The following is a 25,391-nucleotide window of genomic DNA, read 5'->3' on the forward strand; positions in this document are numbered from 1 at the left end:
CGAGATCCACCCAACCTCAAGGCCCAGAACAGACTGCAGGAGGCAGCAGCCACATGGCTAGATGGTTGTACCCACAGTGGGTGGAGTGTGATGGGGAATGCTCAGGGTACTGTGGGAGCCCCAAGGAGGGGCCCGCCAGCTAAGCACAGAAGGAGGCAGTAAGGAAGCAAAGAGGTAGGAAAGCAGGTCTAGGCAGAGGCCCCAGCACAGGCAAAGGAATAAGAAGTGAGTTCAAGGTCTCTGCAGGGGAGAAATGAAGTGGGGGGACGGTATCCGGGCTTGGCTAAATGAGGGGCCTGGAGTAGGATCTCAAAACACGAGGGGGGTCATGGGAGACGAAGGGGACCTTGGCCCCAAGGCAGACATGGAGCCAGGAGAGTGTGAATGGGCATCACAGCTGCCAAGGGAGGAGGCTGCTGGATGCAGGGCGATGCTCAAGCCCCAGGAGCCCCAAGTCTTGGGGAAACAGCCCACCACAGATAGCATTCCCCATCTCAACCCTGCAGGTTCAGTTCTCCTGAGACTGGGCAGTGGGGGAAGGCGTTCTTTTCTAGAGGGCGGGTCTTCACAGAGGACAGGAGACAGCACTGGGTAGAGGGTAGTACGTGCTAGGGCTTGACAGCGGGAAGTTGCTTGCCAAGAGTTCGGGGTGGCTCTATGAAAGCCACCGAGCAGCGACCACGCTTGTCCTCGAGTACCAGAGTGTCCGACCACGCTTGTCCTCGAGTACCAGACAGAGGGTCGGGGCTTTATCCCCCCGACCACGAGAGCCCCAGAGGGTGTCGGAGCAGGGAGCAGAGGCTCCACACTCCGGGGCGCCCAAACTTACCCGCTTCTGGCCCCCTTACTCCCATTCTACAGGTGGGGAAACTGAGGCCCAGCAAGGGGCCATCCAGGAAACCGCCTGGATCCGCTTGCCTGCCCGCCTCCGCGCTCCAGCATGCACAGGTTTGCACACGCCCCGGTGTGTGCGCCCGGGAGCCAGCGCTCCCCGAATCCAAGAGGCGGGGTGGAGGGGTCAGGCCTGGCCTGGGGCTCGGCGGCTGGACGCAGGGCCCGCGCGCGCTCATGCGTATTCAGACGCGCATTCGGGCCTGCGTGGACCCAGCAGCTTAGCCCGGGGAACGGAAGTGGAGTCGACCCCCGACCCTCCTGCATCCCACTATGTCCCACACAATGCCTGGGTGCCCCTCATTACTGCTCGACGCCCCACTCCAGGCAGGGCCTCTTTCCATTCGGGACCGCAGCACCAGCCTCTTATCTCGGCCTGGGGGCACCCCATTCCTCTCCCACAGTCCCGGGCAGGCAGCATCGCTGCCAGGTCGAGCCCCGAGCTGCCTCCACCCTTGAGGCTCCCAGCCTCGTGGGCGGATGCAGCTCGGCGCTCGCGTTCTGACTTCCACCGCGGCCCCACATTCGCTTAGAGCCCCATTTGGAGCACGCCAGCCCAGGCCCGCCACACCGCCGGCCTGGACTTACCTGGTCGCGGCCGCCACCGCCGCCGAGGCCGCCGTCACATCCGAGCTGAGCCGTCCGTGGCTCCACCGCGGTCCGCCGTCGCCGGCCGGGATCCGCCCGCCACCACCGCCGCGGTTCCGAACACTCCGGCCCGCCCGCGCACGATCCGAGCGCATTCGGGCCGGGCGGGCGCAGCGAGGCGAGAGCGGAGCCTCGGGACAGCCAGTATTTGCGGAAAGAGCCGAACATACTCCCGCGGGACTGGCGGGTGAGGATGCCACGAGATCGTCGGATCATTTCCGGAAACAGCCGAGCGCAATCGGGTCAGCTAAGCCTTTACCTGGGCTCAGCGGGGCTTTGAGATGCCCGAGCGATTCCGGAAGTCGCCGAGCGCCTTCCAGCTGGACTGATGGAACAGGGGCTGAGCCTCCGGACTGCGGAGAGTTTTGGAAAGAACCGAGTGTGCTTGGACTCAGATAGAGGCCCTGGAAATTTAGACCCAGAGGCTGACCATCAGCTTCCAGAAATTGCCAAGAATGGATGACTCCAGAGGGCAAGTGAGGCCCCGAGCTCAGGGAAGAGGAGACGTTGGGGTGGGAAAGGAACTCGCTACAGAAAGCTGAGCTTTTCAGGAAAGCGGAATAGGCCGGGATTGAAAGCGTTTCCATGGCAGCCTAGAGCGTCCGGAAACAGCTGAACGAACTGCAGGAGAACACGCCCAACAAGGACCCAGATGCGGACGATTGTTTCCGGAAATACCCGAGGACACTCGGAAGCGGGGGAGTGGCCAAAGGTTTCTGGTACTATCCCTAGAGCTCAGAAGTAACCCAAAGCACTGGAGCTGCGCTGGGCTGGGCTGGGCTGGGGGATTGGGGCGGGGCCGGTTATGGGGCACAGTCCAAGCAAAAACCTATATAGAAAGGACACAAAGATGGTTTATTTATTTTATTAACACAGCGCAGGGCCCCAGATCGATGTCTGGATGATTTTAAGGGCAGAGCCTGTGATGGGTACTCAGGAAGAGGGCAGTAGGAGGCCAGGGACCCGAGAAGGCCTCAGGGAGAAACCTCATTGAACTCCTATGCAGCCTACAAAACCCCTTTAAATGAAGCCAGTTTTCACCCTGTCCCCACCGCACTCTTCCCTCACCCCTTTCTTTGCCCCGCACAAATCCAGACATTGGACTTCCTCTTTGTAAATGTGGGCTTTTATTCACTGTCAGCTCCAGGATGGAAACAGGGAGCAAGTCATGCACAGCCTTGGTCTAGCTCCAACACCAGCCAGTGCTGGGCGGGGGTCTCTGGGAGGGATGCAGAGTGGGCTGCAGTGCCTGGAAAGTGCCCTCACCATGTGGGACACAGTGATCTTGCCAGGCACCTCCAAACTGGAAATGGAGGTTCGGTCTGACATGCCCAGGGGGTCATAGCATCCTAGGGAAGAGAGCTGGAGATGACTCAGGCCTGGCTGCATGATTTTTACCAGGTGACTGTGAGACAAGTCTCCACCCCTCACCAGGCCTCAGTTACTTGTCTGTAAAATGGGGATGATGACACCACCTGCAGCCTTCTCAAGGCTGGCTGAGGGAGAAGCCACGAGTAAAAGCGTTTGGCATAGAGTAGATGCTTAATAAATAGTCATTGGGATTAGTTTTGTAAACACAAGGAAACTGAGGCACAGAGCGGGAAAGCCATTTTCCCAGAGCCACACAGGGAAGCCAAGATTCAAACTTGGGCCCCATTGCCCCCCAGTTGGGTTTTCTCACTTGAATTTCATTCTAGGAAGGCTGTGACACATTGAGGGACACCCCCTGCCATGGGGTGTTTCAGACACATCATGGTCAAGAGCTCACCCTGGTGGGCATCAAGCACATGAAATCTTGTGCAGGGCAGATATTCTCCTGCCCTGGCAGTACCCTTGGAGTCCTGAGTCTCCCTCCCAGGGCATCAGTGTCACCCTCTGGGATCGGTGACCCCTCTGCCTAGATCTGGTGAACTCCTACTCATCCATCAAAGTCCCAGTTCCTACATCCCTTCCTCCAGGCGGAAGCCTTCAGGACTAGAAGCAAACTCTAGCAAGACTGGCCTAGGGATGGAGGCTATGATAGTGAGAAGTAGCTTTCAGAATCCAGTCCATCATCAAGATTGCTTGTTTTGTGGTAGAGGGGAATCATTTGTAGACCCTCCAGGTCATATCCAAACTGGGCCCGGACAGGTAAGCCTGCCCGTATCCCCTCAAATCAGTGGGTCTTGGGCCAAGATGGGATCAAGTAACACAAAAAAACTAAAAAATACAGAAAACCTAGAAAACACGAACATACATGACTTGTCCAAAGTGCTTCCTTCTCAGCCCAGTGGGGCAGCGTCTGCAAATGGGTTTCCCAGGTGCAGGGGGCAGGACCCAGGCAGCCGCCTTCATATGGCGACTCAGTCTACCTATCGCTTATAAAAAGTAATAAATTAGTCGCAGGGATTTGCTGCTATTTACAATGCCACCCTTGTTCCCCGTTCCTGCCCCTACGGCCCCTGATCTGCACCAGAACACAAGGGAGGTGCTGTCTCCGCCTTCCAGTAAGGACCGAGATGGCTTCTCGCCTTCCAGGTGTCATAGTCTGGTGGCTCAGTCTCCATCCAGAAGTCACCTTATGGAAAAAACATTGCACAAAAAAAGCCCAACTTCTAGGCCAGGGAGAGGCCAGGTGGGAGGGATCAGTCCTTCCCGGCAGGTCCAAGGGCTCCCAGCACAGCCTCTGCGCCCTCCACGGCAATCTGTGGTACGGAGGTGAACGGCCCCATGGCCTCTTCGGGCGGCTCATCAAAGCTCACCTCCTGCACCGCCTCCTGCTTCTTGAAGGAGTCTCGGCGCTCGGACAGGTGTAGCCGCCGCATGACCACCAGCTCTGAGTCTGGCCCGCGGCCGCGGCGCCCCAGCTCCCCATCCAGCCGTTCACCCGAACCTAACTTGTCAGCTGACTGGCCCCGGCGCAACCGCGGAGACCGGGCGGGTGCGGGTGGGTGCCCGGGGAGGGGAGAGGGTGAGCGGGGTGGGGGCACAGGCACAGGTGGGCAGGCCAGTGGGGAGGGCGGGATACTGCTGGTAGACTTGCGGCGGCCGGTCTTGGGGCGGGGTGGCCCGAGCTTGGCGGCCAGGCCATGCAGGGAGCTAGGGCGGGTGTGGCCAGCGGCAGCAGGAGAGGCAGGGCTGCTGGAGCTCGGGGAGGCACTGGGAGGGGATGTGGTGTCTGTGGGTGACAGATGAGGGTCAGGGCCACCAGCCTCAATGTCTCCAGCCTTGAGGTGGGGCTCTGGGGCTGAGAGCACCTGCCAAAGCCCACGCCCTTCTCCGTGGCCACCCAGTATGCCTGCTTTTCTTGCCTCCTCTTCTGTGTGCAAGTTGTTTCCTTGGCTTAGATCTGGTGAACTCCTACTCATCCATCAAAGCCCTAGTTCCTATCCACCCACTTCACATCTAATGGCCTACCACTCAATGGGCCAAAGACATGCTCCACCCCGTGAAGTCAGGGTGAGCCAGAGGGGTAGCAACCAGGGTGCCCAGGCCTCCTGGAGGCCTTCCCTTCTTCCCCTTTGGGTTGCCCCAGCCTGTTCCTCCCTTCAGCTGGATGCTAACCCAGTGGGGCTGGGGGTGTCTGTGTCTGGCTATCTCACGGTCTGGGGGTGCTCAGCATTGGGCCAAGTCATCATCCTTTCCTGCCTCAGAATGATCTTTCTAAAACTCAGACCCCTCTAAAACACCCCCTTCTCCAGCTCACACACCCTCCATGGCTCCCATTTGCCCAACAACATAAGCCCAGCTCCTTGGCCTGACCCATCTCCCAACTTCCTCCCTCCCCAGCCTTTCCCTGCTTTCACAACCGCACCCCCCCAAGTCCAGCCCCCGCTGTTCTTGATGCTCCCTCTGTTGGGTACGCTCTTCTCTGCTCCCACACCTTTCTCCTACCACCTCCAGGCTGCCCGGAAAGGCCCTTCTGGTCACCCCATTTCCTACATCATGTCATTCCCTCCTTTAAACCCTGCTGGCTCGCTCCATGGGGCCAGGCACCACAGACCTGAGCTGCCCCGGGGTGGCCCCGGGGAGCACACGTACCTGCTGGGGCATCAGGAGCTGGGCTGCGGCAAGGCGTGGTGGGGCTGGGGGAGAGGCTGTGGGTGGGCGACCCCGGGAGGCTCTCGCTGGACGACAGGGAGTGGTGGAGGCCGGAAGAGAAGCTGCGGCTGGTGTGCAGCACGGAGGACTGTTTTGAGATCTTCTTGAAGAGCGACTTCCGCCTGAGGGTGAGAGCCCCGATGCTTCAGAACCCGCGACCCCAGCAGTCCAGGGAGCCGGCCCTGGGTGGTCCACCAACACTCCGTGGAGGGCCCGCCCGCTGCTCACCGGTCCTGTGTCTCCCGCCGGCGGCTCCGCTTGCTCCTGCGAGCCATGCGGCCCTTGGCCACATTCTTCCGGGCGGGGCCCACCTTGATGGAGGTGTTCTCCAAGGCTGTGGTCCGTAGGGCAACCTTGTTGCCGCTCTGCAGGAGGGATGGCGAGGGGTCACCTGGGTGCCTCCCATCTAGGGAGCCACCCACCGACCCACCCACCTCCCTCTTCATCCATCGAAGCCCCTGATCCTATCCACCTACTTGTCACCTAATGACCCACCGCCTAGTGGGCCAAAGGTACATGTCCACCATCTGTCCGTCCATGCAATGAGCTTGCCCACCCCCAACCTGCCGGTCCTAGGAGCTATCCAAACAAGGCCCTGCCTCTTGGCCTGTGCCCACCTCCCTACCCTCAGGCCTCAGCCCCTGAGGACCCCTGATCTGAGGAAGACAAAGACAGTACGCATATCCCCAGGCACACATGGTCGGGGTGAGCCAGAGGGAGGGCCAAAAGTAGGGGCACCCGGGGCGGGGGGCAAAGGAGGAGGTACATCCTGGGCAGAGGGGAGGGGACATGCAAGGCCTGGAGGTGGGACCACGTGTGGAAAGGTGTGGCTCCAGGGAGAGAACCTCAGCATCAGGAACTGTCAGGGGGTCACAGGAGCAAACCAGAGGGTAGGCGCTGGGGGCAGATCTGGGGACCCTGAGGATGGACAGGGGGTAGGGGTTCTAGGAGCCCCAAGGGTGGGCACTGGTGGGGGCTGTACCTTCAGCAGCAGCTCAACGACGTCCATGTGCACCAGCCCCAGAACTGACTCCCCGTTGATGTGGGTGATGAGGTCCCCAGCTCGCAGGCCCGCCTCCTGGGCAGGGCTTCCCTCCTCCACGTTCTGGGGGTGGGGGTGGGTGGTATCAGCGGTCTGGGGCCCCACAGCTGGAGACCCCATGCCAGCCAAGTCAGCCGTGGGACCCCAGCAAGCGGCTGCCGCCCATGCTGTTTCCTGGACCTTGGGGGCTGTTCAGAGAGTGACCGGTGAGGAGGGAAAAAGGCCCTGGACTGGGAGGAGGCAGGATGACACCCCCACTGTGCACCTGCAGGCCTAGGGTGGGAACTTCATGCCCACCTGAGGTCTCTATCCCTCTATCCATCCCTGTCGGTCTTGCCCAACCCTGACCCCCCATAATTATGGAAGAGGGACTAAAAGGCCCAGCTGGCACCAGCTCCCTGCCCTGGGCTCTAAAACCTTGCCGGCAATGAGCCCGCTTTCCCAAGACTAGAAAGGAAGGCTCCAAAAGTGAAGTGCCTTGCCAGGGGGAAGTTAGGCTCAAACCAGGTCCCGCTGTTCCCGCTCACCCTAAGGCCAACTTACCCAGACAACATGGTGCACGGTGTAGACATCGCTGTCGCCCATGTAGACGCGGATGGCCCGCAGGCTGAAGCCGTACTTCTTGCCTGAGCTGTGGATGACGATGGGGGGCCGCAGGCTGCCACACACGGGGGACGGGTCTCGGCTCGGAGAAGAATCTCGGGATGATGGGTTCGAGGACAGCGAGCGTGGGGACAGAGGGCTCATAAGCGGGCCGCCGCTGCCATCATCTGCAGGACCAGGGTTGGGAGGGGGTCACTCCCTTGCAGGGACCAGGGCTGGGAGGGCAGCCCCCCCAACCAAGCTGATCACTCTGGCTGCTTTGCTGTTGCTCCAATGCCCCAAGCATGGTCCCCCCACCTGGCCTTTGCACATGCAGTGCCCTCCGCCAGGAATGCCAGCCCCCCAGCTCTCCCTGGCTCTAGCCGCTTCCCCTGTCCCATGGCACGGCCCCCACCCGGTGGTCAAAATAGACGTGGACAGACAAACAAAGATGAGGCTGGGCCACATGCGGTACCGGCTGTGATGATGAGGGATAGGGCGGACACTGAGGCAGACTTGGGCACGCGGCCCCCACTGGGGGAGACCCGAGACTTCTCGGGAGCTGGGTCTCTTGAGCCCCCAAGGCGGCGGCCCCGACCGGCATCCAGGGCCCGCGGTGTCGAGTGCCGGGCGCCAGTGCTGTTGCTTCGCAGGCGCGCGTGGCTGAGGGCGGCTGTGTCGGCTGGGGGTCAGCAGGGCTGGGGGTCAGCCTGGCCAGTCTCGCCACTCCGCCCCTCTGCCCTCGGAAGGCAAAGCCCCTTCTTCCCCAGTCGGCATGTACACCGTTCAGCCTCCTCCTGGCCTTTCTTCAGGCAGTTCCCTCTTCCTACACTTCCTTCCTGCCCTGCTCTCCCTGGAAAGCTCCACTCTTTAAGTCCCCTCCTCTAAGAAACCTTCCTCCACCCATCAGACCCCTACACCCCTCTCAGAGTTCCTCAGCCTCGTCCCCTTCTCCAGTCCCGTCCTGACGCCATGAAGCTAGGGGTATGACCCCCTAGACTGGGAGTAACATTGAGGCTTGAGGCCTCTCTGGAGCCCTGGCCTCTCCTGTCTTAAAGCTTTTGTTAGATAAGTGAATGGGCTCTCTGGAGAGCTCCTCCTCATCCTTCAAAACCCATCTCAAATAGTCCCTCCTCTGGGAAACTTTCTACAGTACTATCCCTCCCATCCAGGACCTCACCTACCAGAAAGGCTTGAGGGCTTGGGCATCACTGGGGTGGCTGCTGGGGGTGGATCAGGCTCCCCCAGAATGAAGATGGGCCTCTTGGGGCCCACAGAGGCTGGGCTGGCTCCCTCATCCTCCGACGAGAAGGCAAACTTGGGCATTGTGTCCAGGCTAATAGTATTCAAGAGCGATGGGCTGGGGCCCCGCTCCGGCTGGGAAGATGACTGGCAGGAGGGACCAGAGGATGTCCAGGACCTCAGTCTGCAGCAGGGAAGAGCCAAGGTCGTGCTTGCCAGGTCCCCTCACCCCAGGACACCCAGTCACCCCTAGTGGCCGTATTTTAACTCTCAGCTTTGAAACAGAGGTAATGTGTAAATGCGGGGTGAGCTCTCTCTGTGTGCTGGGTCCTCTGTCTGCCCGAGAAATTTCTGTCTGTCTTTTACAACCCAGCTTCCAATACACATCCTTTAGCAGACACTGATTATTTTTCTGTTGAGTCTGATCTTTGAAGAATGAACAGGAGTTCGTTAGCAAAGGGCATTCTGGCAGAGGGGACAGGGCAAGCGAAAGCCTAGTAGTCTGACCGCCCCCCTGTGCTATGCCCAGTGTGGTTAGGGATGCAGAGCCAGGGGCCACTCTGGCAGGGCTCGGACATGCCAGCCCGCATGTTTGACCCTTTTCGACTGGGCCCCTGGGAAGCTTTCTCCAGTGTTAGACCTTGTGCTTCCACCTCCCGGCAGGCCTGGAGGCTGGATCTGCTCACGCTCCCCAGCCCACCTACCGGATCTCCATGCTGAAGCGGCGGCCAAACTCGCCCTCGCCGCTGCGCTCCCACCCTTCCTCCCGGTCCTCACTGAAGCTCCGTTCAGCGAAGGTTGGGGTGGGCTGGGCGGCCAGGAACTCGGAGCTGCTGTAGACCTGGCAGCAACAGAACGTAACAGTAAGGACAAGGAGGCAGGCAGCCACGCCCCTGGGGAAGAGCTGGCTTAGCTGAGTGCTTTCTATAAGCCCAATGCTTCCCTGTGAGTCACTGCCTTCAATGCATCCTCGCCACACCCCTGAGAACAGCAGTCTGTCGTCCACTGTACAGATGGAGAAACTGAGGTTCAGAGGGGCCTGGAAACCAACGGCGCCACAGCCGGGGTTCCTGTGGCGGTTCAGGATGCTGTGCGTGGGGCTCAGGCCCACAAGCAGCAGGGAAGGTTTTTTCCCTCTAATTCAAAACAAAGGAAGACACTTAAGCTGGGGAGGCTCTAAAGCGAGCCCCAGTCAAGCAATGCTGTTCACAGGCACCCCAATGTGGACACATCCCAAACGTTCATCGACGGAGGGGTAAATGCAGTGTGGCCCATCCACACGACGGAATATTACTCGGTCGTAAAGAGGAGCGAAGCTCTGACCCGGGCTACGTCGTGGGTGAGCCTTGAAGATGTCGTCCTGAACACAAGAGGCCAGACGCGAAAGGCCACATGTTCTGTGATTCCACTTCGGGGAAAGGTCCAGAACAGGCAAACCCAGACACAGAAAGCAGATTGGTGGTTGCCAGGGGCTGGGGGAGTGGGGCAGGGGAGTGACTGCTTGTGGGGACAGAGTCTCCCTCTGGGGTGATGGGAATGTTCTGGAGCTAGACAGAGGTGATGGGTGTCCAGCATTCTGAATATGCTAGATGGCGCTGAACTGTACACTTTAAAATGGCTAATATGGTATATTTTATATGTATTCTTGCCACAATAATAATTAAAAAAAAAAAAAAAAAAGGTAGAAGAACGCTGGGCTGTGTGTGTGTGTGTGTGTGTGTGTGTGTGTATTCCACAATCTGGTCACAATTACTGAGGGATCTCTGTGGATGACTCCTCGTCATTGGTTTCCTCGTCCTCCGAGCCCAGGTGGCGGTAACGTTCCGAGCGTGCTGCAGGAGGGAAAGGCACGTGCAGCCCCCCTGATGCCCAGAGGTGGCCGCAAGGGCCGTGGGGTGATGGGGGGGGGTGTCCCAGGCAGGGACATTGAGATGGGACCACGTCTGGTGTATTTAGGGACCACAGGAGGCTTAAGTGGCAGAGTTAAACGACGCAGCCGCAGCCCTATGATCCGCGGGATCGTGGGTGGGAATTCTTGCGTCTGACCCTCAGTATCCTCACCCTTGAGACGGGTCACCCGGAATTAGGTAATACTGGGCATCTTAGAAGGATGCTCCCCATTTTACAGAAGAGGAAACAGATACTCAGAGAGGATCTCTGACATGCCCAAGAGCACACGGCAAATTCTGGAGGAGGTGCTGGAAACCGAGGGCATTTCATTTGTCTGGCGGGAGCCCCACGTGGGCAGAGGAAGACTTGTCTGAGCCCACCCAGTGTCACAGGGGCTCCCTCCACAAAGCACAGCAAAGCTGTGTGACAGACAGGGCTCCCTGCCTGGTCAGGGCTGGACACTCAGGAGGCTGAACCTGCTAGACATGTCCGGCAAGGGTCTGCCATACTCGGCGCCTTGGTTTCCCCTCTAACAACCCGGGAGGATGCCGTGGCCTCCTGAACCCAGATGCACAGGAAACCAGCTGGGGGGGGGGCAGCTGCCAGCAGACCTGCTCTAATTTCTCAAAAGACTCAGGAAGTCAGAAGCTCCTGGCTCGGGGCGAGGCGCTGGGGTGGAGACCCTGGCAGACACCCCCTCCCCGTCTCAGACGAATGTGGGACAGAAGAGCCCGCCCCCTTGACTCCCACTTACTGTCAAAGTAGCTGGTGTCGTCCTCGGCTTCAAGCTGTGGCACAAACTCAGCTTTGTGTCGCAGAAGCCCGGCCCAGTCCAGTGTCCAGAAGAAGGGGTGCTGCTTTACCTCGTGGGTGCCACCTGTAGACATGCCCAGCTCAGCCCTGCGGGTCCCTGTCCCCACTGCCCCCTGGACCAACTATGAGCCCAAACTTGGCCAACACAGAACCGTAAAGATGGCGAGGGGAGCAGCCACTGTTTCAGAGCCTGAAGAGGGATGGAGCTGGCACGAGAAGCCAGGCCCTGATCTTTCCTCTGCTGGATTCTGAGATCCCACCACCCGGAGAAAGCCCAGAGCCCTAGGAGGGCTTCCTTGCCAGGCCTTTTCCATGCATTTCTACTCCATGCAGTAGAGCTGACTGCGTGAAGGTATCCTGTTCCCCAGCCTCAGCCCCTACGTCCTCTCCCAGCGGCTGAGCTTCATCATGAACATGACCTGTAGTGGCTGCGACATGGGCGGCTGCAGTCTCAAACAGTCCTTTAACCATTAATTAGGTGGCTAGGGAAATCTGGACAGTGGGATCTACTGGGCTGGGCCTCTGAGGACCTTAGGACACAGCCCGTGGTGACCTTGCAGGCTCCCATACTCAGCCTCGGTGTCCCGTCTGCATCAGACCCAGCTACCTGCGAGTTCCTGGTGAACTCCTATGCATCCTTCAAACCCCAGCCTCAAGTCCCCCTCCTCTATGCAGCCTCTCAAGTAGAGTTATTGCTTTCCCCAGCCCCCATCCCACCCACCTGGCCGCACCCCCCCATAGTCACATACCCGTGCCCAGACGGTCCAGTGGGCTCTGTCGGAGCAGCCTGGTGATGAGGTCCTGGGCATCAGCTGGGAGGGCCTCATCTCCTTCTGGCCACATGATCTCATCTAAAATGAGGAGAGGGGAAAAAATTAAATTAAATTAAATTAAAAAAATAAAATAAAATAGGAGAGGGAGAGAAAGGGTGAGGATAGCCCTTCATTGCACCTCTGACCACTTCCCCTCACTCACTGCACACCAAGCCATCGGCCTCCTCTGTTCCTTCCAACACACCAGGCTCAGTCCCACCCACAGCCTTTGCTCCGGCTGCACCCCTCTACCAGGGCTGTACCCCTCTTCTACTTCTGTGGCTCCCTCTCACTCCTTCAGGCTTTGCTCACACTGTCACCTCAGCGAGGCTTCCATGACCCCCTATTTAAGGCAGCCCTCCCCCACATCTGGGACCCCATCCCCTCCCCTCTTCCTGCTTCTTTTCCTTGGCATTTTTTGTATCTGATGTTTCGTAATTTGCTTATTGATCTCCCTCCCTGTCTATCTTGCTCGTGGCCATGTCCCCAGTGTCCGGTTGGGGCTAGGCACCCTGTAGGGGGGCTGTCGCCCAGAGTGCCAGTGGGGCCAAGACTCGAACCGCGGCCATGGTGGGGGAAACGCACCACTGACCACCTGGCCAAAGAGTTCCTCGGGGGTATCTCCGAAGAAAGGCACACAGCCCACCAGGAATTCATAGAGGACAACACCCATGGCCCACCAGTCCACTGGCTTCCCGTAGCCCTGGCGGAAGATCACCTCGGGCGCGATGTACTCAGGCGTCCCGCACACCTGGGTCAGGCAGAATGGGGAAAAGGAGGATGGCCTCCACCTCCAGAGAGGCCACGAGAGATGGAGAGGCCAAGGCCAGGCTGGGCACAAGGGCGGAGAGAATTACGGGGCTGGGCGGGGGGGGGGGGGCAGTTTATCTTGTCCTTTGTGCTGCGAAGTCTCCCCATGTCCTAAGGGTCAGGATCCAGACAGAGGGAGGCGGTCCCGCACCCAGAGCCACCTGCCCACCCGCGTACCTGCTTGTCCACGAACTCCCGGGTGTCCTTCTCGATGTGGCCCTCGTAGAGGTTGGTGGCCATGCTCATGAGCCCAATCTTGGACAGGCCGAAGTCGGTCAGCTTGATGTGGCCCAATGAGGTGATAAGCAGGCTGTGGGTGGGTGGGCGGTGCACTCAGGGCTGGGGGGCCCAAGGTCCCTGGTCGCTCATGCCACCCCAGAACTTGGGGCCACCCCAGCTGGGCTGAGGTCCAGCCAGGGCAGCTTCACTCCCCGGAGGGGATCTGAAAGCGCTTCCTGAACATGGGCTCATTATCACAAGAAGCAGTAGGTCTTGGGCAGTATTTCAAATTTGGCAAACATCTTGGTGCACCTACTGGATGCATCTGCTGTTGCTGCTGAGCACCTACTGTATACGCCGCTGTTCAAATATAAATTTCCTGAGAATCACTCCGTCTCCCCACTATGTGTTAAAACATCTGAACACCTACTGGGTGGATCTGTAATATAGTTTTGTACACGTGTCCATTCTTTTCAACAAACTGAACACTTTGCGAGCACTTATCGTTTACATTCCCTGTTGAACAATGAACGTACCTTGAGCATCTGCTGTATACAGAAATCTTCCTGTGAACCTCATGAGACCCGCTTTTAAAAACTTGTACACCTACTATGTACCCTGCTGTTCAAGTTTTCCCAACAGCTGAAGTACATGCACGTTTTGCTAGATAATGGAATCCACACGCTATCTTTATAAAGTTACGTTTTCATGTATCTCCTGGTACACCTGCTGCTTCATTTCTAGAACTCACCGTGTATATCGAAGCTGTCTGATAAACCTTTTATCTGGCACATATGTGTACCTCGACTCTATAAAGAAACAACACTGTGCACCTACTATGCAGCCGCTATTTTTAAAAATAAGGGATGTTTCTCGAGCAACTAGGGTGTACGCCAGTTGAGGAAAACCATGTCGGTGTAGCCGCCAGATACAGTTAAAACCAGGGGCTTGGGGCGCTTGGGTGGCTCAGTCGGTTAAGCATCTGCCACTGGCTCAGGTCATGATGTCGGGGTACTGGGACTGAGACCCGCATCGAGCTCCCTGCTCAGCGGGGAGCCTGCTTCTGCCTCTCCCTCTGCCTGCTGCTCCCCTTGCTTGTGTTCTCTCTCTGTCAAATAAATAAAATCTTTAAAAAACCAAACCAAACCAAGGGCTTACGGCAGGCCTGGGGCCATCCACTGTTAAGACAACCAATACTTCTGGAGTTCCTACGGGCACATGCCTGTCTAAAAAACATTCACCTCTTGAACACTGACTATATGAGCTATTTAAGAAAAATGTTTTCCTTCTTAGAAATGAAATGCTATGATGTCCAGGATATGCTTCAAAATTACCCAGCCTGGGGGAAGGGGGGGAGCCGGAAGTGGGGAGGAAGCGGGACTGGCTGAGTGTTGGAAGCTGTGGGATCAGGATGGATGTGGGGAGTGGACGGTGGGGGGCACCGGACCCTTCTGTTCCGGGCTGAATGGTGTACCCCCAAATTCCCATGTGGAAGTCCTAACCCCCAGGAACTACAAATACGACCTAATTTGGAGAGGATGGTCGTGTGACTAGTTAAATGAGGACGTCCTAGAGGACAGTGGCCCCTCATCCGCTAGGACTGGTGTCCTTATGAAAAGGGGACATGTGGGCACAGACACGCAGAGGAAGGACTCCACATGAAGACCGGAGTGATGCTGCCACCAGCCACGAAACCTCCAGAAGCTGGGGGTGAGGCCTGGAAGAGATCCTTCCCTGGCACCTTCAGAGGGAGCCCCGCTGAGCCCTTGATCTTGGACTTCCGGCCTCCAGGACTGTGAGAATACGCTTCTGTGGCTTCAGCTTCCTAGCCTCTGCTACTTTGGTCTGATGGCCCCAGCCAATGAATGCACCTTCTCTTGACTTTGGGATGTATTTGAAATTTTCCAAAGTGAGAAAATATATATATTTTTCTCAAGCACCTATTAAGTGTGCCTACCTCCCTGAGGCCTCTGGGGCTGGCCACTTGCCTGCGCTTTTGGCACATGAGGGTCCCGAGCCTGGGAGGGGCAGGTCCTGCTTTGGCGTTTGACCTGAGACACTCAGGAGACCCCATCCCACTCAACTGGGCAGAGTTCTACTGGGCACAGGGCATCCTTAGAGTGTCGAACACAGAGGCCCAGGTATACAGCAGGTGCCAAATACACACTTTATCTTCTGAGCTGCTGGCAAACTACGAGATGCCCTGGAAACAGGCAGGGCTCTTGACGCTTCTGTTCACATCTCCACGTAGCAAGTGTCTTCCTCTGAGAAAGGGACAGTAAGGTGCTCCATGCTGCTCTCAAAACAAAATCTTTGTAAAAAGGGAACCGAAGGGTTCTGGGCCTGGCACACAGCCATTGCCTAATAACTGTTCCTCTAATCACCTTACACAAAGCCGGTGCCCCATGAATACGCACCAGATGAAAAAATGTGCTTTATAAATCCGAAAGGGTCATCAGTGTGCGAGGAGTTAGTCATACTGCCATCTGGGTTCCTGAAAATACACATCTGCTCTGTTTTCTAAGCTACTCACAGGCTGCAAGATGCCCGAAAACACGCAGGCTCTTGACGTTTCTATTCACACCTCCACGCGGCCAGAACACGAGGAACTCGAGGTGCTTGCCTGGACTCCCCAGGGCCTTGATAAAAGAGCAGCCCCTGGCTCTTGAAACAGCAGGTACTCAATTAATGCAGGGCAGAGGGCCTTGCAAATTACGTAGGGGTTACAAAGCATGAAGGATTATTCACACACGTGTCTTAGGCAGCCATAGAGGACCTGGCAAGCAGTAGGTGCTTCTTAGGTGCGAGAGTAAAATAAACCTCCCGAGGCTCTCAGTAAACACGTTCTCTTCCTTTCTTCCCTGCACGAACACTCAACAGGTGCTCGAGAGGCATAGTCCCTTTCTTCACGTGTAAGGTCTTGCAAAGGGCATATCCCTGTTCCCGGTATACAGATGCTGCCTCCTAAGTGCACGTCTTCTCCCCCTGGAGCAGCAGCTCTGAGGATATTTTGTGCACCCTAAAGTGCACACCCTCTCTCTGACTGGCAGCCCCTCCAGAAATGTACTGTCCTCCCCTTGCATACAGCAGGTGCCTGTTAAGTACCTGCTCTCCTCTCTACACACCAGGTGCCCAACATTGCCACTGTTCCGCGTCTTCCTGTCATCAGGGGCCCCAGGGGCCAGCAGAATCCGGACAGGTGGGGCTCTGAGCAGCCTCAGAGCCCAATCAGAGGCCCTGCCCCCGCCCCTGAGGCCCCAGGCGGCTCACTTGTCAGGCTTGAGGTCGCGGTGCACGATCCCATAGTTGTGCAAGTATTCGAGCGCCAGCACCGTCTCGGCGAAGTACATGCGGGCCATGTCCACGGGCAGGGGGCCCATGTTCTTCAGGAGCGTGGCACAGTCGCCGCCTGTGGGGGGTGCAAACAGAGCCCCTGGGCTCTATAGCCTCACCCAGGGCCTACAGGACCACTCCCACCTCCTGCAAAACGTCCCCGGTCTGTACCAAACCAAGGTGGGGAACTGGAAGGGGCAGGAGGGAGAGCCGACCTTGACTCCTGATTCTCCCCTGGCACGACAGCAGCTCTGTAAGGGCCTTACCCTGTACCCAGCTGGTGCCTCCTAAGTGCTCGTTCCCTCTCCCTGCCTAGAAGCACCTTGATCAATGCACGCCCCTGCGCTCAGCTGAAGGGCCTGCTCATTCTTAAACTGCAAACTTGATCCCACAACTCCTTTCCCTGGCCCCCAACCATTCTGGTCCTTCCGCCCCACACCTCCCTCCCTCCCTCCCCTGCTCTTACTTCTGGCCTACAGGCCTCTGCTCAGTCTCCTCTGCTGAAGATGTCCATCCGTACCCTATCCCCCCAAGGTCCTCCCCTCGCACTCCTCTTTGAGCTCCCTCAGCCCCAACCCCCCAAGATGGGCCCCCAGCCAGAGACTGAGGGTCCCCTGAGGCAGGCTGGGACCCCTTGGAGGACAGAGTAGACCCCAGCTTGGTCAAAGGCGGGACTTTCTTTTGGGTAGAGGGTGAGCTCCCCGTCACCAGAGGCATACAAGCCCTTGTGGCCGCACCTTCCACATACTCCATGACCATACACAAGTGGCGCCGGGTCTCGAAGGAGCAGAACATGCTGACCACAAACGGGTTCTCAGCGAAGGTGAGGATGTCACGCTCCACGAAGACCTGTTGGATCTGGTTGCGCAGAATCAGGTTCTGCTTGTTGATCTTCTTGATGGCAAAGCGCTGCCGGGTGTCTCGGTGGCGGACCAGGTAGACAGCCCTGGGGAAGCCGCGGTTGCTGAGGCCGGACACTGAGGCACCCCCCGCAGGCAGTAGGGCCTGGCCTGGGCCCAGAACCCAACCGGCCAGGCCTCTGCCCGTGCCATGCCCCACACCCGGGACACCCTTTCTCCTTACCTGGGCCCTCTCCGAAAGCAGCCCCCTAGGGGTCTAAGCTGCCCCTCCCTGGTGTCACATGGAGAAGCCAAAGGTGGCCCCTAGGTGACTTCTTCACGGCAGACTGAGACCCTTTCGCTCAAAAGCCCCCTGAGCCAGACTCAAATAGCTTTACGGAGTGCCAAAATGAGCAGATTTTTAACCATTCAGAGCTTGCCAGGTTCGCGTATCTAGTAAAACCGTCTCGAACTGACTAACCCTCCGTAAGATGAAGCCCGGGGGCTGTAAAGACCCCAAGGACCACTGCCTTTCGGAGCCGTCTGACCCAGACTCCTGGCCACGCTGCTGAGGGACGTCACTTAGACACATAAGCCCCTCTCCAGTCCCTCCGCTGGACAGTCTCATGCTGCCCAGGATGCCCCCTCCCCCCACACCTCCACGCAAATCTGTCAGCGTGGCACTAAAATAATGGTCACTGCACGCTCCAGCCACCGTGCGGCCATCTTGTTCCTTGCATGGTCCTGAAATACCTACAACTCCTACACCTGGGGCAGGTAACGGCCTAGACTGTGGATGAGGCTGTCTGAGGCTCTAGCCTGACTCTACTGCATCTCTACTTCCCTCTTCAGGCCTTGGTTTCCCTGTCTCCACACTCAGGGGCCACCTGGGCCCCAGTCATCCCCATGAGCATCTGAGAAATGGGTCTATGGGGACCCAAGGACTTACCCGTAGGCTCCGTTGCTAATGAGTTTGATGGTCTCGAAGTCACTCTCACATGGCTTCCTCCGTGATGGGCCGACAAGGGAACGGCTCTATGGGGCAAGGAGGGGTCAGGGTCCTGCCCCACCTCTGGGCAGGCCAGGCTCTCCGTGCCCATAAGTCTCAACCATTGGGTCAGGCATCTGATGCTACTTCCTTTTTCCAAACTTCTACAGCCCAACTTCTGAGTTTCTGAGCTTTGGCTCAAGCTATGTCGTCCTTCCAGAAAACTCCTATACATCCTCCAAAACTCCCCTTTCCTGTGCCCCCTCCAGTCTGGCCCTGCCCAACCGCCATGGCAGGGTAGTCTCATTTGCCTCTATCTTCTCCCTAGAGTCATAAGCAATTATGAAGCACCTACTACATGCAAAACCTCAAAAACCCAGCCCCTCCCATGGCCGCCTAGTCTACCTTGAAAAGAACAAGACAGGTGGGAGCACCAAAGCTCTGTGACTTACCTCTGGGGACTCGGGTGCTGGAGGCTGTCCTTCCTCTTCCAGGTGACTCAGAGGCACCATCTCTGTAAGACAAGGGAGGAGCCTCAAATGGGGCCTCCATGCCCTGCCTGTTGATCCCCCAGAGATTTCCTACGGCTTCCAAGGGTCATCCTGGGCTGGGGACGTGGTGCCTCCCTGACTAGTTCCCATGATATCATCATTGAGCCCCTATTACATCCAGGCCTTGGCCAAACCCAGGAGGCCAGACTAAATAATGACTGAGGAACCTTCCAGAAGGACCAGTGGGAAGCCCAGCCTCTGAATGGCACAGCCGTCATCCTGGCTCCAAGCCTTGGGCCTGTTAACACAGGCTGTGACATGGGCCCTCTGGGTTTTGGCTCCTAATATCCTCCTCAGCTTAGGGTGTGGTCCAGAAGGAGCCCCCCCCCCCCAATTTACTAGCCCTAGGGCTTGGCAGAGAGGTGGCCCCGACTGAGTGGTTGGTGAACATGAGCCGTGATGATGGCAATGAAGACAGTGTCTCACAGTCACGGGGCAGGGCTGGGATGGGACAGTGGAGTCTCAGGGGCGAGGGAGGCCTGGGTTTGAATGCAGCCCCCTTTACTCAGTGGGTTCCCCTCAGGGGGCACTGCATCGATGGCCCCACAGTCACAGCCGCCAACCACTGGCCACCTTCTGCCTCCTCTGATACTGGGGACACCCACAGCGCCACCTGCATTATCTCCACTGCACAGCCGGGTACAGCCATGGCCACAAAGCAAGTCTATAAATGGCCTGGCCTTGGGCCCACTGAGGTCTGAACCTCGGCTCAACCTCATCTGCCCAGAGCCTCAGACTTTCCAGCTTTGAATGGGGACAATGGCAGCCCGGTCCCAGGGTTAACACAGCAATGATGCTGGGTGGACACTGGCCACGGCGCAGAGCCCTGACAACCCCATCGCCTTCTCCCCGGCTCCCCTCCTTCCTCAGTTCTAGCCACACCCCTCCTCCCCGCTGTTCTGCTCACGCGCCAGGCATGTTCACCCTTCCCCCTGCCTGGTTCACCCCCTTTCTTCCCCAGATCTGTACCTGGTCACCTCTCCATCCGCCAGCACTCAGCTTATCCATTGACCTTTCCCCAGAGCCGCCCGTGACCACACCTGGCCCAGGCCAGGTCCAAGTTCAGTGCTCCCTTAGTACCATGTCTCAGTTCTCCCGTGTCAACTGTCTGGGGGGAGTTCTTGACCGGCTTGGTCAAGCCCACGGGTCGCCCTGTCTGACCCCGAGTCCACCTCCTGGGCCACAGTCAGATGACATCGAGAAAGTACATTGTGAGTTTCCAGGCTGACGGGAATGCCACTGCTAATGGTGGCTCCCTGGCCCATCTTAACTTGGCATTGGAAGACACTGAGGCTCCTAGGCCCTGGCAGGTCAGAGGGTCCGACGTGTGGCCGTGTGATGCAGGGACCCCAGGCACTTTCCCACAGTGGGCCCCGCAGGTGGCTGAGGGCAGGGCCACAGAGAGACGAAGGACAGTATTGCAGCTGTGAAGTCGATGGGCCTGGGTTCGAATCACAGCTCTGCCCTGGCTTCTCCTCGGGTTTTCCCTTTCCACCCCACTCCCCTGTCAGCTCACCCTCGAGGGGGTCCTTAGCCAGGCCCAGCTGCCCAATGATGTACTGTGGCAGGTCCGTCTTGATGCCCTGGCCCTCTCGGGCCTGGCCCTCGGCAGCCTCCAGCAGGTGATAAAACTCCTCAGGGTCAAACTCCTGGGGGTGCAGAGAGGCTGGTCAGCTGGGGCTTGGCCTCACCTCCAGGCACCTCTGTTCCCTCTGTCCAGAGCAGCCCGAGGGGCGGCTCCGGCTCTCCCCTCCCGGTCTCAGCTCCTGACCCTTTCCTGGGGAAAGAAGCCCACCCTGGCCTGGGGGTGGCCTGCGCGCCTCTCAGTGGGCACTGTCCCTTGTGCCTCGGCAGGACTGTCACGCAGCCGTGTGTGGACACTCACCAGGCACTCAAGGAGCCTCGCTGGCCTCGAGATGATGATGAGCAGCTTCCGGACAAGCTGGATGATGAAGCCCACCTCCTCACTGTCCGAGCGCTCGTGGGCCTGGGGGCAGGTGGGTGATGGCGTCACCGGCAGGCCCTGGGCCCTGGCCTGCCTGGGGACCCCTAAACCCCCGCCCCCCACGCACATCTTGCAGCAGCCTCTCCAGCTTCTCCTGCATCTCCAGGAAGTAGCGGGAGGTGACGAGTGCCTCTCCAGACTTGGCCAGGCAGTCGCGGGCCAGCTCAATGATCTGGTGGTGGATGAAGCCCAGGACGCCGTCGGCCAGTGCCAGCCGGGCGCCGGGCGCAAAAGCAGCCAGGAACTCCTGCAGACGGCCTTCCATCTGTGCCGTGGCCTGGGCAGGGTGGACGGGGCAACCTGGTCATTGGATGGGGCTGGGGAGCAACACATAGACGGGGGCAAGAGAGACAGTTGGGGAGAGAGACTTGGCGATGGGGTCAGTGAATTGGGGGGGGAGCGATATGCCTAGGTTGGGGGGATGTTTTGAGACAGAGAGACAGGAACAGGCAGAAATGGGATAGATGGGGGGATAGAGCCAAGAAGACAGAGTGCCAAAGAGGAACAACAACATGGAGGGGAGCTAGGGCCGGTCCAGCCATCAGCCCTGCCCACCTTGGGGAACCTCTCCCGGTACACATGATTCATCATGACGATTTCATTGTCGAAGGTCCCTGTTGTGCGTCCCGGGCTGTGGGGGGGGGGGCGGTGGATGACACACAGTCAGCTTGCAACATGGGCCCAGAGACCCAGTCCAGGGGAGGGTCAAGGATCAGAGGCCAAGCTTGGACAGGGTCAGGGGCGGAGATGGAGGAGGAGCCATAACGTGGCCCCCAAAGCCAGTCCAAGGAAGGGCTAGGGTCAGAGGTCAAGACCCACCTGAGACTGCGGGAACGGGGACGAAGGTGGGGTGAGCGGTGGCCGCCTTCCTCGTCAACCACGCTCTCTGAGCTGCGGAAATGCTTGGACAGGAAGCATAGTTCATCCGGCGTCGGTTGGAAAGGAAGCTGGTGGAGGCGCTCCCGGGAGGATGAGCTTGACTGGCAGGAGGGGGTATCAGGGCCACGAGTTCACAGTCAGCGCCAAAGCCAGAACCCCAGCATTAACCGTCAAGGCCTAGGCTGCCTGCTGGTCACTGGATGGTAATACGTTCCTGCCTGGCTCCTATGCATCCCTCAAAACCCCAGCTCTGATGCCCCCTCCTCCAGCAAGCCTCCCTGCCTGCTCCCCAGGCAACCCCAAGACTCCCTCTGGCCAGGCACTAACCCCATGGGATGAGGATGTCTGTGTCCTCCAGACTGGGGGACTCCTTGGGACTGAGGCTGGGTCTTTTCAGGGACCCATACATTGCCCAGAATGGGGCACAAAGGGGGCAGCCAGGATGTCGGCTGACTGGACAACTATCCAACACCTTGATAAAAACCAAAGACGTGTCCCGCCCCACCTCGCACCCGCCTGTCTGCTGGCCAAGGTGGGACTGTGGGTACCGAGACGGTGGAGCTGGGCGTGTTGGTTCCATAGCCAGAAGATGGGAGGGACGCAAGGGACCATCTTCTGCCGTCAGCCCTAGAGAAGAGAACCAGAATAGTTGGAAGGAAGGCATGGCCCTCACGGTTTGGGGGGACTAAGATACCACGGCTGGCAGATTCTGGCCTTGTTGGAGGAAGAATCTCCTAAAAAGGCTGAGAACAGAGATTCAAGGTGAACAGTCTGCTGTGTGTTTTCTCCTCATCCTTCAGACGCCTCCTCCAGGAAGTCCTCCCTGACCCAGCTGCCAGCGTATACTCCATCAAAGCTCCGACTTCTCTGAGTTGCAGTTGCTGGGATACATGCTGGTTGCCCCCACCAGACTGAGGACTCCCCAAGGGCTAGAGTCCAGCCTCGCCTTCCTCAGCCCCCAGCATAGGGTATGGCACGTGGCAAGTACTGAATGTTACAGAGTGAATGAGTGACATTTAAGTGCCTGGTACACAAGAAGTCCTTCATTAGCTCTTACTAAGTGAATTTGTGACTTTTAGTGAGTTAATAGTTTTTAGACTGGAAGGTGTGCCCTCCTCCTCCCCAAGGGCTCCCTGAAATTACCTGTCCACACGTGGGATGTGGCTGCAGAAGGCCGTGCGTGTTTGCCAGGGGCAGAAGCCAGAGGGAGAGACCACCACAGGGCAGGGGATGGGGGAGGGGAAAAAGTGAATGAGGAGGCAGGCCCAGCCACCAAGCACATGCCCCTGCCCATCCCCTCACCAGCTGTGCCGACACCATCCCTCAAAGCCAGTGACCACTCACCTTCGGGCAAAGGGGAAGTTCACAGCAGATGCAGCTGAGAAGTTCCGAGGACTCTCCAGAGGGCTGTTGCCTGCTGAGGACGAGGGGGACACTGAGTCAGAGCGGGCGAGGGCAGGACGCCGCCCCTGCATGCTTATTCCCACACTCACCTGTGGGGACGGAGAGCGGAGACAGGGGCCGGGAAAGGGTTGGCGAGGGCGTTCCTACCACCAGACTTTTGCGGTTCCCGCTGCGACAGCTGTCGGGAGAGGTGGGGACAGGATCAGGAGCTGGCCCAGACCTCTGGGCTCAGAGGACAGCATGCCCAGGCCAGAGCACACACATGGCCAGCTCTGGGGTGGGACGGGAAGCTAGGTGTGACCACTGCCACTCTGGTCCCAGCTGGGCGGCCGCATGGCCCCTAGCTCAGTCTTGGAGGCCTGGGGTAGCCATTTTTGACAAATATTACCTAGTATTAAGACTGCTGTGGTTATTATCGGTAGACCCCGCCCATGGCCAGGAGCCCCTGGCTGGCCTTCGCTCGCTTCTGTGTTCACTATCCCACCCCCACACTTTTGCCTGTGCCATGCCCACTGCCAGAAGCAGTGGCAAATAAGGCAGAGGGTGGAGAGGACCCTGGGGCCCACTGGGGAATTGAGGCAGGTCCCCACTCCATCCCAGGCACCCCTTCCCAGGTCCACGGCCCCAAATGTCTTGGCAGCCCTCCTCCCCCGGGTCCCCCCCAAAATGCCAATCTGACCCTTAAAAACCCTCAAGTCAGCATCTTGCAGTTAGATCCCGTCCTTAACTTTTGCCCACACATTTCCCTCCCTCCATCCCAGTTCCCTTCCTCCAGACCCCCTGGCCCAGGCCACTCCCACCCTTGCCCAGCCTCTCCCACCTGAGCCCTGCCCCCAGCCCCCGCCCTGGCAGAGGGAAATTGAGAGCAACACGGTCTCCCCTCCCTCCCCAGTGCAGTCGCCCAGCAACGGCTCTGCTTGCTCTCGACAAGTGCATCAGCCCACATACCCTGAGCCGCCAACGCAGCTCAGTGGTTCAGGGAGGGAGAGAGAAAACCTCAGGGCCTCACGGGGCCAGGAATGGTGTCCCAGGCAGAAGGCACAGCGCAGGCTAAGGCATGGGACAGCATGGTCAGCAAGCCACCGAGGCAACAAGACAGGCAAGGAGGAGGGATCCAGCCTGTCCACGGCTCCATGTGCAGTTGCCCTTCTGAGTCTGTTTCCCCATCTGTATACCTTTGCAAGGTGCCGGGAAGATTTGACGAATGACATACAGTGTTCAGCTTTGGGCCCAGCACTGGGTAGACTACGGTGGGCAGGTATAGTGTCGTCTTTCTCCCCACAACTCCTGCAGGGCCCAGTACGCGCAGTGGTAGGGCAGGCAATGCCTCCCCGGTGAATTCAGTCACCGTTTGCCTATCCCAACAACTCTGGTGGGAGAGACCACCTGCACCCATTTCCCAGCCTAGGAAACTGAGGCCACAGACGTCAACAGCCGCAGGGAACTGTCCTCTAGTCTGATGTGCAGAAGCAAAAGTGAAACCCACAGGTTCCTGCAAAACTTCCTGCCAACACCCACCCCCCACCCATATAGCCGCCAGTCCCACATCCTCTCCCAGCCCTCATCTGGGTCCTCAGCCCCACGCTGCAGCATTTGTCACCAGCAGCAGCCTTTGGGAAAAACACTTGGCCCACCTTCCTCTCGCGCTCAGGCAGGGCCTTCTTGAAAACACAGCCATATTTGAGGTCTCAAAGGGAAACCTGGGCATCATTTGTTCACTTGCCAAGCATCTGTCAAGTGTCCACAGTTTGCTCAGCCCTCCCTGGAGAAGGCCCAGGACCCTGTGAAGCTGCCTGGCCATTCAATAAACACCCATGTGGGACAACACAGAATGAGAATATGGCAGAAACACTGGCTGGAGCCCAGCTGCCCGCACCTGATCCCTAAGATACTCCTAAGCTCTCTGTCGCTCCACAGGATCCGGGAGAAGAGCCTAAGCCCTGAACCTAGTATTCGGGGTCCTTTAGCAGCTGCTGTCCCTGCCCAGCCTTTGCCTGTGCTCCCCTCTAGGAATGCCCCAACCCAGCACCAGTGAAAAGCTCAAGAACAGAGAGGTTAAGGAACTGCCTGAGGTCACACAGCCAGGCAGTGGCTGGGCATGTTATTTGAACCCAGTCCTGTAAAGTCCACGGCCCTTACTTGGCCTTTGCTTTTCAAAAAGGGAAACGGAGACTCCAAGCCAGGCCAGGCTTTGCTGTGGTTAAACCCAGTATGTTACCCGACTTACCCGATCCTGCCAGGCCACCTGCACGCCAGCCTCGTGCAGTAAATATCTGCTTCTGAAACAATATTTCCGCTGACGGGGCCCCAGGGACAGACTAGCTTCAGTTTTTCCAAGAACATCTTCCCCCCCCCCCCCCCCG

General features: G+C 58.3%; 1 protein-coding gene across 1 annotated transcript in view; it reads right to left on the minus strand.

The window, feature by feature from the left end:
* Positions 1-2,388: 2,388 nt before the first annotated feature.
* The window catches only part of MAST3 (microtubule associated serine/threonine kinase 3), a 30,594-nt gene continuing 7,591 nt past the window's right edge, over positions 2,389-25,391 (minus strand). The window contains exons 3-29 of the mRNA XM_040628254.1: positions 23,118-23,206; positions 22,969-23,038; positions 22,768-22,788; positions 22,173-22,251; positions 21,565-21,725; positions 21,301-21,376; positions 20,813-21,022; positions 20,626-20,727; positions 20,257-20,389; positions 18,642-18,703; positions 18,151-18,236; positions 17,100-17,308; positions 16,300-16,438; positions 12,988-13,120; positions 12,586-12,751; positions 11,938-12,039; positions 11,130-11,252; positions 10,238-10,317; positions 9,725-9,845; positions 9,190-9,619; positions 8,428-8,669; positions 7,719-7,925; positions 7,205-7,431; positions 6,602-6,724; positions 5,848-5,984; positions 5,560-5,741; positions 2,389-4,696 (exon numbers count right to left, since the gene is read on the minus strand). Coding sequence (XP_040484188.1) covers positions 4,164-4,696; positions 5,560-5,741; positions 5,848-5,984; positions 6,602-6,724; positions 7,205-7,431; positions 7,719-7,925; positions 8,428-8,669; positions 9,190-9,619; positions 9,725-9,845; positions 10,238-10,317; positions 11,130-11,252; positions 11,938-12,039; positions 12,586-12,751; positions 12,988-13,120; positions 16,300-16,438; positions 17,100-17,308; positions 18,151-18,236; positions 18,642-18,703; positions 20,257-20,389; positions 20,626-20,727; positions 20,813-21,022; positions 21,301-21,376; positions 21,565-21,725; positions 22,173-22,251; positions 22,768-22,788; positions 22,969-23,038; positions 23,118-23,206 — 4,243 coding nt within the window. The 3' untranslated portion in view covers positions 2,389-4,163. The remainder of the gene's footprint in view (positions 4,697-5,559; positions 5,742-5,847; positions 5,985-6,601; positions 6,725-7,204; positions 7,432-7,718; positions 7,926-8,427; positions 8,670-9,189; positions 9,620-9,724; positions 9,846-10,237; positions 10,318-11,129; positions 11,253-11,937; positions 12,040-12,585; positions 12,752-12,987; positions 13,121-16,299; positions 16,439-17,099; positions 17,309-18,150; positions 18,237-18,641; positions 18,704-20,256; positions 20,390-20,625; positions 20,728-20,812; positions 21,023-21,300; positions 21,377-21,564; positions 21,726-22,172; positions 22,252-22,767; positions 22,789-22,968; positions 23,039-23,117; positions 23,207-25,391) is intronic.

The sequence above is a fragment of the Ursus maritimus genome, unplaced genomic scaffold, assembly GCF_017311325.1.
Source record: "Ursus maritimus isolate PB19 unplaced genomic scaffold, ASM1731132v1 scaffold_14, whole genome shotgun sequence".
In the NCBI taxonomy this organism is placed as follows: domain Eukaryota; kingdom Metazoa; phylum Chordata; class Mammalia; order Carnivora; family Ursidae; genus Ursus; species Ursus maritimus.